Source organism: Quercus suber, unplaced genomic scaffold (genome assembly GCF_002906115.3).
Source record: "Quercus suber isolate HL8 unplaced genomic scaffold, Cork oak 2.0 scaffold_782, whole genome shotgun sequence".
Classification (NCBI taxonomy): domain Eukaryota; kingdom Viridiplantae; phylum Streptophyta; class Magnoliopsida; order Fagales; family Fagaceae; genus Quercus; species Quercus suber.
In genome coordinates this window covers 132,115-147,012 of record NW_027070218.1, presented here as the reverse complement: position 1 = coordinate 147,012, position 14,898 = coordinate 132,115, and the positions used below count along the sequence as shown (strand labels likewise).

At 33.5% G+C, this 14,898-nt stretch overlaps 1 protein-coding gene across 2 annotated transcripts; it reads right to left on the bottom strand.

Moving 5' to 3' along the window:
- Positions 1–1,968: 1,968 nt before the first annotated feature.
- LOC112014195 (transcription factor MYB101) lies at positions 1,969–6,881 on the bottom strand. 2 transcript variants are annotated; one of them, XM_024046576.2, is made up of 4 exons: positions 6,359–6,881; positions 4,887–5,747; positions 4,697–4,796; positions 1,969–2,447 (listed from the first exon to the last, which is right to left on the bottom strand). In XM_024046576.2, the coding sequence occupies exons 1-4, from the start codon at positions 6,701–6,703 to the stop codon at positions 2,167–2,169; spliced, it is 1,587 nt and encodes a 528-aa protein (XP_023902344.2). In that variant the 5' UTR covers positions 6,704–6,881; the 3' UTR covers positions 1,969–2,166. The 2 variants fall into 2 exon arrangements, with proteins under 2 accessions (XP_023902344.2, XP_023902343.2); XM_024046575.2 differs by having other exon boundaries at positions 4,697–5,747.
- Positions 6,882–14,898: the final 8,017 nt, after the last annotated feature.

Below are 14,898 nucleotides of genomic sequence, written 5' to 3'. Positions count from 1 at the left end.
AGGTGATAAGTATGTTTGTCATGTCTTTCCTCATGTTGTGAATGTCTATCAATTGTTTTTATGGAAATAAATAGCATGGTAGAAACATAAGTAGTATGCCTTTGTTTCATCTAATAAAAAGTCATTTATTTTGAGCTAGAATTATTGATTTTCATTTGTTATTTAACTCATTGTAGTATTGAACAAAGTGAAGATATTTAACATTGCTAACTATTTGGTACATTGCACAGGTTAGCAATTAATTTTAATAAGTGGTGGAATCGATTGAAATATCTTTTTATGGCATTAAAAAATAGCCAACGGGTTTTTTTTTATTCAATTATCATACAGGCCTTCGTTCAATGAGGGGTTGCGTTTTCAAAAAAAAAATGAGGGGTTGAAAATTGAATTCCTCTCTTTAATTTTATAGGTCATTTGGTTATAATTAAGACTTGACATTTTAACTATTGATATTTTTTTGAGCCAATGCTTTTTTCCATTTTGTTATAAGACTTGACATTTTAACTATTGATAATATTTTTGAGCCAATGCTTTCTTTTTCTTTTTCTTTTTCTTTTTTGATAATTTGATGGTAGAAGGAGGAAGATTTGAATCTTGAACATCTCTATTCTAAATACTAGAAGATGTCAATTAATGTACAAACTTCTTGACAATTTAGTAATGCTTTATTTGCATGCATGATAAGATGTAAAATTTAAGTCCACATTATCCGTTATTGATTTCGTATGATTATACATTTCTTGGCTTTTTGGCCAAGATCAGGTGTAGATATCGTATACTTAATGTTCGCCTTAAAACTTATGGCGTATTCTAACATCAAATATCCTCCGTTATCTTTCTTTTCTAGCCAAATTTTCTTGTCTTATAGTGTAAATGGCTTCTTTTAAGTACCAAAAATCTGCATTAATTGCATTGAGTGCTTTACACAAAGATGCACAATTCTTTTCGCAATCAAATTGCAATATCTTATTGTTGTTTAGGAGTAATTCTTAAATATTCCTGGAGTACAGTGAGTAGTGCTCATTTCTCTTACATTCATAATAGAGTTTACTCATTAAATTCATAATAGGGTCCACAATGAATATGAAATAAGGGAGCATCATTTTACAATGCTCTAAAAGTATTTACCTACCATAAATGTAAGAGGAAGAAGTATCATTTATCATGCTCTGAGAGTATTTAAAAATTACTTGTTAGAAACATTGTACGTACTGAAAACTAGATAGGTAGTCTCGAGAGAAAATGTCACATTTAGAAACATGTAAAGTTCCATGAATTAAATAATGCAAAGACTACAAATTGTTTCTGAAATTGTATAAGACCATAACTCCTACCATACCATTTTTCACAATTATCCTATGTGGCAAATTATGACTAGTTGTTTGTCACATTCACATGGACCCATCATTTTTTCTCCACCACTCATAGTTTGTTACATCAAAGTTGTTACACAACTTATGCAAAGATTACAATCCCCCTAATTAAATTCAGAATAGTTAATAGATTGAGTTCAATCTCTACAACACTGCCACTGTCCTACTAATTTTTGTTGGGGTACTTAGTGATGTTCCTAATGTTAGGAATTCTTAAACCCGTGAGAAATGAAAAAAATATATATATATAAATATGCACCAAGAAAATAATCATACAATACAAGATATACGTGATTAAGCAATTTATCTATGTCCACGGAGTTGCGGTGTTTTTATTATGTTAGTGAAAAAGATATAAGGGCGGCTTTATAGTGCACAATACAATGAACCCAAATCTAAAGTGACAAAATAAATACCCCCAACAACAGGGCCAAATGGGTCAAAAATTTTCCCAGCAGCCCAAGTCTACACTTCATAGTAGACTTAAGTGTTAGAAAATCTCTCATTTAAAATTGTAACTCTTCCAAGGTTGGTCAGGTCACAAACTAAGCTCCACATGACCCAACACCTAATGGTTACAAGTTGAAGCATTCCATTAACCATCAGTGCTACACTTATAATGTATGCTGTATAGATATGATATAATTATTAATTCTGTCCATGTGTTTGAGTTCATAATCAGAAGAATGAAAGCAACAATAACCATTAAGGCAAACCCCTTTAATTGAGTCCAAATAAAAAAGAAAGATCAAACATGAGATTAATTCAAACAAATTATGCCTTTGAATCAGACTTAGCAAATTCCTGGCAAGTTGTCCCAAGAGCAGGAACCGGTAGTTCTGCTGTGGCTGTGGTCTGTCGTAGCACCAAGAGGAAACAATGAAGCTATATGCTGCATGTCAATTCCAATATTCTCATCTGTTACTCCTGAAGACTGCCCATTGGAGACTTCCCCACTATCACTGTACCAATCAGATGGGATCTGCATGGTGGAAGGGATAACATTGAGCAGCTTGGACAGGTCTTCTTGCATGGTGTTGATCTGAACTCCTGGTTCTTCCTTTGGTTTCACCCCTGCATATGTGAAATAAGACATATTAAACAAATGACAGTGGCATAAGCTTGACTTTGTTGGTGGAATAATTATATTATATAGTATAAATTGGATGGGAAAAAAAATTTCCTGTCTCATTAGGAGTATTCCATTTTATAGTCCACAGTATGTCATGAGTTTGATAATTTTTTTTATTTCCCTTTTATACTCAAAATACTTTATATGAAAAAAAAAATAGATACATGACATATTATGGTTGGTAAAGTATAGATTTAAAACACCCACGTTGGGACAAATAATTTGTATACAAATTGGATATAAAGTATACAATTAAAAGTCCAATTTTACTTATTGGAGCCTTAAGTTGAACTTCAAGACATCTCTCACTTTCCTATCAGTAAGTCTAGCTAAAGCACGAAAACATATAGTTAGTAAGAGGGTGCCACCAGGATAAAGATAACAAAGGATTAACAGATTCTCAAGCAACACAAGAAATAGATAGCCACGTCCTTTCTACAGGTAGAGTTCATCTCACTTAAGAAACATAATTCAATATATCTGGGCAAAATTACCTAGCTTGAATCTTTTTGACTTTTTTCATATTTGGGTCACATAAATTTATTACAGTAGATAAATTATAATACCTGTACCACTGCTAAAGAATACTGCAAACTGCAAAGCATTACTCACCCGTAGATATAATAAATAAGCATCATACTAACATTCTTGTATCAATATTAATAGCAATAATTGACAATTATAAGTGGAGTAAGCTTACCCCATGTAGGTACCTGAGTGGTGGGCTCATTAATTTGGGAGTATGACCTAAAATTTAATTTACTAAATTTGGGAGTATGACCTAAAATTTAATTTACTACACTATCAGTAGGGAGTGGAATAGTCTAACCCAAAGCTTGGACATCACTTCCTTACATTATAAATTAAAATTAAAATGTGAGGTAAGCCTAAGCCCACACAAACATTTATTTATCTGCCCTACCTTCATATTCATGCAAAAGTCCTAAAATATAAAGATAAAGGGAGACGTGGATTGAAGGCTACCCTAATGATGATATTGAAATTTCTATAATATATTGGAGCACAAAGGAAAATGAATTTGAAAGAGAATTATCCATTTACACTGAATCCTTTTCAGGATGTAGTTAGTCCTGAGGAATTCTACTAACAGACCAAATCAAAAGTTATTTCATGGAACCTACTACCAGATGATTAAGAGCTTGAGAGAGAGAGAGAGAGAGTATATCTGAACTCTATGCATTAAAATCAAATTCAAAACATAATTGAGAGAGTTAATGAAAATGGAACAATGATTCATCTGTAGTATAACCATCGAATTTAAGTTTAAAGCGTAATAAAAGACACTGCAACTGAAAGCTTTAGGAATGTTAATTGCACTAACAAAGAAAAAGACATTTTCCTTAGCAGGTAAGTTAGGGTGCAGAGCTACTATGATCATGCACAAATAGAATTACCATTGTCCTTTTCTATTCAGCAAAAAAAAAAAAAAAAAACCCTAAGAGACATATATGACTCACTGGCGGAGCCAGAGGGGGACACCTACCCCCCTGACTCCTCCTAAAAGTTTATAGCATTAGTAGTCTAAAGTAATTACTTACTGACATGGAGGGAAAAAAAAAATGAAAAAAAGAACTTTTACTTGGTTGAAAGTAACTCTGACACAGGAAAAAAGTTCTCAAACACCAAACCATGTAAACTTTTTACTAATTTCACTATTCTTATAAGTAGCTTTTGTCTTGTCCTACGTATTACACCTATTTCACTATTTTTTATTTTTTATTTTATATCATTTTTTACACTATTTTCACTATTTGTGATACTTTTCACAGCATTATATAATTGAATGATGTTAGAGATGTTTCAAATTTTACTACTTATGTCTTACAAATTGGCATGTCACCAATCACAAAAAAATAATTTTAAACATTTATTCATTATATTTTTTAAATGATACTAATCACATTTTTACTCCATCAATTTGTAAATTTTTTAGTAGCTATTAATTGATTATTTTTGTTTATTTATTTTAATAATATGAAATATATTCATATTTGCTTACAATTGTTTATTTATTTTGTTGTTATTGTTAATTAATATTTTTTAGATTAATTTCACTTTTGATATCGTCTTTTAATTTTGCCCTTGCTAGACTAAAATTCTGGTTTCGCCACCTATATGACTATACTTTGCCAAACTCCTATATATCAAGATAATTAGAAAGAAAACTCACCAGGAGAGCAATCAATGGTGCTTGAACCTTCCCAATGTTTGAAGCCATCAAACACACGCTTTTCTTCCTTGACACCCAAGAAACTTTGCGTCCTTAAACCCTGGTTGGAAATTGCCAATGCATGAGCCTCACCTAACAAGCCCTCCAACAACCCATTACCACAGCCTTGATTTGCAGCAGCTGCACTTACCTTGGTATCAATAGTAATCTCTGACATGGTCGTGGCAGGCGGAGGAGGATGAGGAGGAGGAGGATGATGATGGTGATGATGGGGTGACAATTGGCTTGAAGGGAGCTCTTGCTTCATCGAATAAGCCGACATCATTTGGTCTAGTTCCAACTGAGTGCTAATAAGTTGAGGTGCACTGTGGCTATAAGTCAGTGGAAACTTAAAGCAAGATATATCAGGAAATTGGGTAGATGAAAGCTGGCCAAGAGGCGTGATACTAGTAGGAGAAGTGATCATATTATTATTATTAGTAGTAGTAGTAGTAGTAGGGGTGGTATGTGGTGCCGGTGACAAGGGAAGAGAAAAGCCAGTGGTTTCACGGTAGCGCTTGAAGCGAACTGGGGCACCAAGAATAGGAGGGGGGCGATGGAAAGTGAAGGAGGAAGGAGTGGTGTTGGTGTTTGAGTTGTTGGTTGGGTCAAAGAGAGGAAGAGAGGTTGAGGTGTTGGTGGTGAAGTGTTGTGGTTTGGAAGGAGAGAGAGAAAAAGAATGGTGTTGGTGATGAGTTGGAGGTGGTGGTGGTGGAGTTGGGGAAAGAGAGAAAGAAGGGTGATGGTGAGCGTGAGATTGGAAATGGAAAGTTGGGGTGGTGGGTGTGGTGGGTGTGGTTGGGGCTGTGGGGGTGGTGGGAGTGGTGGGTGTGGATTGGGATTGGTATTGGTGTTGGAGTTGGAGTTGGGTTTGGGTTTGAGTTTGGTTTGGGCTTTGGGTTTGAGAGGATGGTTGAATGTCATGGGGATAGAGAGGGAGGCCTTGGCGTTGGCGCCTCTTCACTCTGGTGTTCCAGTAGTTCTTGATTTCGTTGTCTGTTCGTCCAGGTAACTGAGAGACATTGACAAAAGAGATAAATCATTTGCTTAAAGAGAGAGAAAGAGGTTTTGGTTTTGGTGCAGAAGAGAGAGAGAGAGAGAGAACCGGAAAAGTTGGTTTGGAAAGCAAGACAGAGACAACGGAAATTATGTCTCAAAAAGTAGTAAGAGAAAACAAGGAGACTTATGTGAGTTATGTCTGAAATCTGAAGTAAAAAAAGGAGGATAACAATACATCTATTTCTTGTATTCACAAAACAGGCAACATTTGTTTGGTAAAAGCATGAAGAACAGGTAAATATTCATGATGAAAGCAGGAAAAGCATCTGTTTTCTGAAGCATAGAAAGGGAAAAAAAAAAATCAACTTTTGTTATATAAGCATCATTAGCAACCTCAAACAAAACAAAAATGATCTTTAAAAAAAAAAAAAAATTTTGAAGAAGAAGAAGCAGAATTTAAGCTATGGCAAGAGACACAAATTAAAAATAAATAAAAACTGAAAAACAGCTTAAAGACTAAACCCAATTAACAAAAAAAAAAAAAAAGCAAGAACAACGAAAAACATACACAAACATAGAAAGTAAACCTATTATTAAACTTGTTATACACACATGAAGATATACCTGAGCAGCCATGCGAGCCCATTTGTTGCCATACTTAGCGTGGAGCTCAAGAATGAGCCTCTCTTCCTCAGGAGTAAAAGCACCCTTTTTAAGATTAGGCCTAAGATGGTTAGCCCAACGGAGCCTACAGCTTTTGCCGCAACGAGCCAAGCCTGAGTTTCTCTGCACTGCGTTCCAGTTCCCTTCTCCATGTTTCCTCACATACTCAACCAGAATTGCATCCTCAGCCGCTGTCCATGGCCCTTTCTTCAACGTGGCCCCACCAAGTCCACTCTCGGCCCCACCAGTACTGGACCCACCTCCCTCACTAGTTGCTAAACCGCCTGTGCTGTTCTTGGTTGCCATTGCCAATTGAAATGATACCCCAAATTGTCCCACACCACCCAGCTTTGTTTGCTTGTGGTGATATGACTATACAGTCTCTTTGCTCAATTATTGCTATAATAATATATAAAATATACGTGTAGTATTGGTAATTTAGTAGTGGCACTATAAACTTCCGAGCTTCTGATTTTGGTGGGCCCTCTGGATTTTTTTTTTTTCTCTCTCTCTCTCTGTAGAAACCTTTCCCAAGTTTCAACGTTTTACATGGTCCCTTGTTTGGTTGATGATAAAGGAGACAAATAGAAAAGCCCAGAAATGGAAATTGCTGTTATACCATTCTGAAGTTTTGAGTGTTTTCTGTTTTTTATTTATTTTTTTTTTATTTATTTTTTTTTTTGTTGGATGAGAGAGTGCTTTCTGTTTTGTTTGTTTATTTTGTTTGTTTGTTTTTTTGCAGTTTCATTCTGGGGTCTGAGGTTTTAGGGAGAAGAGAAAAAAAGGGTGCCCAGTGATGGTGGTGGTGGTGGTGGTGCAAAGTCGAGAGATGGATATGGAATGGGAGGGCCTGACTCACTGGGACCCACAAGAATGGAAAGGTTTGGGGAGTGAGCAATTTAGAGAGGTGAGAGCAAATACTGCGCTTCCGGGTACTTCTCCATCTTTATGGTGTACCATTTTAAGCGCCTTTTAGTTTACCTAAAACTTATAAAACCTTTTGTTACAGCACTTTTTGGCTGTAAGTCTTAGCTAAGCATTTTGCTCTTTTTGAGTGGATACAGCCTTGGTTTTACTGTTCTCCTCTCTGGTCATTTCATCCTCAACGATTAAGCTTCGGGGTAGTGCATCACTGTGCTGGACCGACACGTGTTCGTCTAATATCGAGTCCACTGCATTGAAAAGTGGAAACTTATCTGTATCGTATCGAATCTAATATATTGATGCATTAGACTTAAGTTGTATCACATCTTATGTGGGTTTTTTTTTTTTTTTTTCAAAAAAAAGTCCAGGATGGCTATGGGGAAGTTTTATGGTAAGAGTTATGTTAAAGATATATTTATTTGCATAATTTTTATCGTAATTTGTTAAAACAATAAATTATGATTGAAATAATATTATTTTTACATAGAAATTCACTATTCAAAGTATTTTGATAAAGCAAAAACTACATAGGTCTATAGTTGTTCAAATTTTGGTGTCCTGAACTTCTTGTTGTAGTAAATCATAAAGGGTGCTAAATGAACTCAAACCTACCTTGCGCCACACTCAATGTGAAAGACTCTAGGACTAGGCCTTCAGACAATCTATTTTGATACATGTTACCTTTCCCTTTCGTTCATTATGGCAAATCATTGTAAAAGGAGTGGTAAGTAAATGCGTTATTGCAATAATAAACATCAAAAAAAAAAAAAAAAAGGAGGAGAAGAAAAGAAATTATAATACTGAACAAATAGTCAAGATTTTAATTGGATGAATTAATGAAATTAACTTTAATTATGATTGTATGAAAAAAGGAAAAAAATTTTAATTTTTTGACTCCATAAATATACATAACTTAAGCTTAGTCCATTTACTATGCTCTAGTATGAGTGCATGACATGACATTTTTACCTAGATAACACTCAGCAAGTTAACCTAAAAAATGAATCTAACTTCTATGATAAACATGTCTAAAATTGTCTGATGAACTAATATTTGCAATTAAAAATCTGCACTATTATTAATCGTGTTCTAATTTAAAAACCCTCTAGATTGAAGTAAAATTGGCCAATTTTCTTGAAAGTAAGGTTGGTTAATTGAAAATTTGTTACTAAAAAAGAAAAAGGTTAGTTAATTTTGTAGAAAATATCCTAACACGGTGGTTGAGGTTTGAGAATGTTCGCATTTGTAGGGAAGTGAATTACAGACCAGATTCTTAGTAACCAAATATCGAAGACTAATGTAGTTATCAGATTATAGTCAGAGGAAGTACCAAAATAGGAGCAACTATCAAACAAAGTTTAGTTATTTAGCTATTAACGTAACTTGGGCGTTAATAATATAAGGTTATAAAGAAACTATACATATGTCCAGAGTTTGGTAAAAGCAGTCAACATGGTATAGTTATAGACTTGGCCAATGATGATATGGATAAGAATTATGACTTTTTCAAAATTTAAAGGCATTGGTTTATGAACTATTTTTAGAAATTTTTTATAAGAAAAAAAAATAACTAACTTTTTTTACAATATATTATATTTTTCATAAAAATGATATTAAAACTTTCCTAAAATGTTATATTATCAAATATACTAAGGACATCCTTTAACAAAACCCCTAGTTACTTCTACATATTTGGTATTTGATACAAATTTTGACTTGCCAATGATACATATTTGAATTCATAATCGAATGACTATTAGATTTGCATGGCAAAAGAGAAAGAAAGAGGGAGACATAATTAATTCAACCCTAAATTGGACTATAATCAAATGAAGTTTGCAGCTGGTAAATTATTTTCTCCTAAGGAAAGTAAAAACCTTTTCACTATTTTTATAACAGCCAAAGTGAAATATTGCAAATTGCGCATAATAAAAAGAAAAGTGTTATCTCAGAAAATATTTTTCCAATACTTTTATAACTTCTAAGTGATAGATTGTTAACAACTATTATAAGTAAGTAAAAAAACAATTTAAGTTGTGGATTAAAATTAAAACCAGTAACAACTGTTGTTAAATGTAAAATGTAAAATCAATAGTTTGTAAAATGTTGTAAAGGTATTATGAAAATGTTGTGGGCGGAACATTTCTCTAATAAAAATAGTGTCAATAGTATAGGTTTTGATCCCATCAAAAAAAAAAAAAAAAAACTAGTAGATCCTGTAGGAGTAACATTACATGCACAAATTATTTAACAAATATTTTACAAAGTGCTGATGTCCATACTAGATTTTTAAAAGCTAAAAAGCCTCCCTCCTGGCCTGCTGTCTCAAAACTTTGCCGGCGCCACCACGTCTAAGGCACAAATTATTTAACAAATATTTTACAAAGTGCTGATATCCATATTAGTTTTTTAAAAACTAAAAAGCCTCCCTCCTGGCCTCCTATGTCTCGAAACTTTGCCGGCGCCACCACGTCTAAAGTCCGAGATGGTCAAGGTTTGTCAAAGCTTTTTAGGCTCAAGAAACTGAGTTGGTCAAGGTTGATTAGAGCATCGTCTTCAACCTTATCCCAGTATGTCCATTGGCTTCCTTCTATTTTATTTTTGGTTTTTATTGAATAAGTTATTGTTTTTATTAAGTTTTCATTGGCATATAATCTTATGTACCTAACATTAGTTTTTTTTTTTTTCCTCATGCTCTGTTCAAATACTATAACTGGACTTGAGTAAAGTGTTTATTTTTTTTGGATTTGTTAAAGAGACATACTGGGATGGTTTGTGGTAGAGGAATATATTATGTACTCCGAACTATTGACCATATAGCCTTGCTGAACAATAGTTTTTTGGTTAGTGATCAACTACATTTTATTGACTTCTCAAATTGAATTGCTTTCAATCTTCATGCACCTGTTTTCTCTACTTACCATGTATCCAACTGATAAATTCCTATAGAGTGGAGATTGAATATAAAAAAATATCATAGGTCTCTACTTGTCTGGTTGCTTTGCATTATTGAGGTTAACATCTTCTTGCTGATTAGAATGTAATCTGTGAACACTTGACTTGCTGCAACATTGCCATGTTGAATTTGAGCTTCTTTTTTTTATTTGAGCTTTACAACTCTAGCTTCTGTATAACCTAAATTTGTCAAGCTTTTGAATAAAGAGATGGATGTCTTTGCTCTTAACTTATGTTATTAAGAGATGGATGTCTAGCAAATTAATCAACTACATGCTAAGCTCAAATTTGATCCTCATTAAATAAAAAGTGTAACTTGTATGTAAAAATTCAAGTTCATTTGCATAACCTACTTCAACACGAACTAGATACAAATGCAACAATACAATATCAAGAAAAAACTTAGGTGCTCTGAGAGCAATGCTCCCTCCTCTCACATGAGGGGTAGACCCCGCGTGGGACCCACTCCTCATGTGAGAGGAGGGAGCATTATTCCCGGAGCATGTAAGAATTACCCACAATATCAAGGGGCATACCTGGCCCCGTAATACTGCAAAGCCACCTCTAGTTGAATAGATGACAACTCATTATTAGATTAAAAACAAACAGCTAAACCGTAAAGCTGAAAATAAGTAGACCAAATCAGTAAGACTAGGAAAAACACAACGACAACAACAAAACAATTGCAACTAGGCAATAGTGAATTTTATCAAGGTATTCCATTCTTTTTCTTCTTCTATATGCGTATATATAAAGCACCCAGCACAAACCAAACCAACAAAGATGAAAAGCAACAAAAGATGAGCCCCTTGCCATGCAAGTTACACTAATGCAGTCCTTAGAAAACATCCACTAACCCATGTACATCTTCTAAAATTCTGCTACTAGCATATTTAAACCACAAAAGAAAAGACTAGTGGCCAGATCTAACGTCTTCAAACTGCATTTGCCATCCTGTACATTGCCAAAAGAAAGAAACAATCTTGCTCAAAGTTTGTTCTCTCCATCAAAAAATTCCTTCATTCAATATTTCTACGATGTTCTACAACTTTCTTTAAGACACCAGCATCCACATCTTGCTGCACAATCAAGCGAACAACAAGACAAATGGCAAAACCCTTCGTCTGAGGGTATAAAAGCTGTTCATGCCAAACAGTAGGTAAGAAAATTTTCTTTTGAATATGTAGGATTGAACGGGTATGAATATACTTCTGAATAGCACCCCTGTTTCAAATCCATCCACTTGGGTATATATCAAACCCACTTGCAAGGCTCAAAATATGAATTGAACAATTTTGAGCAAATATTTAATCTACATTTGTAAACACATAAAATCTCCAAATTTATTCACAAGCTCAAAATACCACCCAAAAAAAAAAATTCTTATTGGTTTTAGTTATTACGACCCATTCCATCCATATGTTTATATAATCCATTGGATTGCCTCAATGCCATAGATATTGCAATACTTTTACACCAAATTTTCATATGAATCAATTAAAAAAAATCCAACTTATCAGCCCTATACACCATCCTAAATATAATTCATCTAATTTTAGCAAACAACAAATGCACAGATTGACACAAAATATAATAGTAAAAGAAACTCATCGAGACACATATATTTTTGGCATCCTGAATCCAAAGCTCCAGAATGGGTGATTCTGATTTCAAATAAACTCACCAAAGTGGGAAAAGAACTCATTAGAGGCAAGGAGAGGGAGTGGGGGAGGGAAGGAGACAGAGGGTTTTTGAGATATTAATTTTAATTTAGGTTTGATACGTATTTGTACTTAAGAGGGATAAAAGCGATTTTTTTTATAAAAAAAAAAAATTTGAGTTATTTTAATATCTGACGTGACTTTTTAGTTTTTAAAAAGCTGATTTGAAAATCAATAGTTTGTAAAATGTTTGTATAATTTTGAGATATTAATTTTAATTTAGGTTTGATACGTATTTGTACTTTAGAGGGATAAAAGGGATTTTTTTTATAAAAAAAAAAAATTTGAGTTATTTTAATATCTGACCTGACTTTTTAGTTTTTAAAAAGCTGATTTGAAAATTAATAACTTGTAAAATGTTTGTATAATAGTTTGTGTCTGTATATAAAAATCGCACTTCTAATTCTTACACTAACTTGTATGGAATTTAGATTAAGATATTATATTATACTAGCTTGTAATATCATGCATATGTATAGATACTCTTAAAGATATATAATAAGATGCATAATATAATTCCTATATATATAATTTAAATATTATTGATAGTCATTTTTATATATTTTTTTTATTCTTTAAAAAAATTTGTAAGGATCTTAGGTACAAAATATAAATTGTCCATTTGTTTTTTAATTTTAAATTATTGTGACCATCGCACACCCTTGGTGCGGTGGTTATTCCACAAGTATAAATGCTTGTGAGGTGTGGAGAGCAAGGGTCGGGGTTCAAATCTCCAGAAGGGAGTTTCACACACATATACACTTAAATTAGACTAGAGTAGAAATTTTATCTTGTATCAAAAAAAAATTTATTGTGAAGCACTTTTTTCTTTTTTTTCTTTTTTTACGATTCATTTATTTTAGACTCTTTGATTTTTGTACTTAATAACTCACTTTTATGAATATTTATGATGTGTTCCCACATTTTATTTTAAAGTTAAAAAATAAAACTCTTTAAAAATAAATAATTTAGGACACATGGCGCAAAATTGGAACTCTAATTTAAAATTCTAATTTAAGTTTCTCTCGGCTTCACTTATTATTATATTTATAAATGATGGTGCTATTAGAGATATAAGGAGATATAACAAATTTTACTATATATTTTTCATAAGTTGATGTGTTCCTAATTATGAAAATGTAACCAATACATTTATTATATTATTTATTATATATTTTTAAAGTGACATCAATCACATTCATTATTAAATCAAACTTTTAAGTTTATTTTTTATAATAAAAATAGTAGTTATTTAGTACTCCTTCCGTCACATTTTGGTTGGCCTATTTTGGAAAATTGAACTTTTTAAAGGAACATTATTTAATATAAAAAATGCTAATAACAACCTAACACAGTATTTAGACCCCAAAGTTGAATTTTACAACTTAATAACTTTGATAGATAATAAATAAGAAACTGAAGCCAAAGCATCAACATTACCTGTAGTTATTATAATAAGTTGTTAATATTATTAATATTAGCTCAACGAATATGCCAAAGCTCAATACTACTTTGTCTCCTACTAGTACTAGAAGTCTATTAATCTAAGGCTTAATACCTTCTATATATACCCATGTTATATTCATCGTAATACAGGATTTGTACTACATCTTTATATTGGGCTCAAATTTATACGTTAGACTATAATATATCTCTAACATATCTCTAAAAAGTTAGTTAGTACTCACTTGTAGCTGAGATTAAAGGCATAAATTAGAATTGTACATGATGATGCCATAAAATCACCAGTAAGCCACATGGTCCCCGCACGCTCGAAACAATTCTTGCACCGCAAAAAGATAAAATCTTAAAAGAGTACCAATGTAGTACTGGCTGAAGACCCTTCGAAGGTTAAGTTAGGAAACCTTTCTACAACTCTAGAGTGCTAAAGCTATGGGTAAATTATGCGTATCTTGTTCCTTGAGAGTCTTTGGGTTTTTATAGTAGAGTAGAACCGACTTCCATTTCTTGCGTGGGAAGTCTTTTCCTTATGGAGAAGATTATCATTAAATGGTGTATATTACGAGATTCTTCCCATATTAAGATTCTAGTTGTATTAGGATTCTACTGACTAGGGTTAATTGTAAGACACAAGTTGTTTCTATTTAGGATTCCTTAGAGATTACTTAAACCAGGTGGACACCACGTGGCCTCTAGACCCATCCACTATCAACCTACTGGTCCAGAGCCGTCAAGTTTACTAATATGGTTCCGTCACCCATAATTTTACCCTCTTCAATTGCCCATTCATTATTTGGGTCCGTGGAGTGATGGTTCGGTTTACCTCCTAATGAACCTACCTAGCTTGACAAGCTGACCTAAGGTCATTAATGTATTAGGGACACGTGGCGTGAACTTAGTGGTCCATCTCTTTGATCAAAGCGTCCCTTCATCTTCTGTGCCATTCCCTCTATATAAACCTCTCTTTTACTCTCATTTTTTACTTTCCATATAAATCTTATGATCAAAGCACTACCATCATCATTGTCAGACAAGCATACCGTCCACTTTAGTGCATTCGTCATCCCTAATTTTTTGCTGCTCATCTTCAACCGATAAGTACTCTTCTCCTTTAACTGAATTTCTGTAATCTTTTAAACTTTGCAATCCAGTCACCTATTAGATCCATCAGCGTCTTAGGGTTTACCGTCACGTGTAGGTGACAAATGTCTAGTGCATCAAGTAACCAATCGTGTGTCCGTGATGGAGCGGACTACGATGAAGCACTCCCATCAGGCCAAAAAGACCCAGACACATCAAATGAAGAGAGAACTCCACCAGCCACCTCTCCCTCAATGGGTGAGGGTATGGAGATGGATGGGTCAGAGGGTGACTTTAATGACAATATAGAAGGTGTCGAACCCCATATTCAATCCGTCATTGGTCCTGATGGAATGAAGG

What these genes read in the sequence shown, in the direction of transcription:
- LOC112014195 (XM_024046575.2), bottom strand. Translation starts at nt 6,703, where the DNA reads ATGGCAACCAAGAACAGCACAGGCGGTTTAGCAACTAGTGAGGGAGGT. An exon ending in GGGCTCGCATGGCTGCTCAG is followed by an intron (nt 5,748 to 6,358) that starts GTATATCTTCAT and finishes AATGTCTCTCAG; the next exon opens with TTACCTGGACGAACAGACAA. An exon ending in CACCATTGATTGCTCTCCTG is followed by an intron (nt 2,448 to 4,696) that starts GTGAGTTTTCTT and finishes TCACATATGCAG; the next exon opens with GGGTGAAACCAAAGGAAGAA.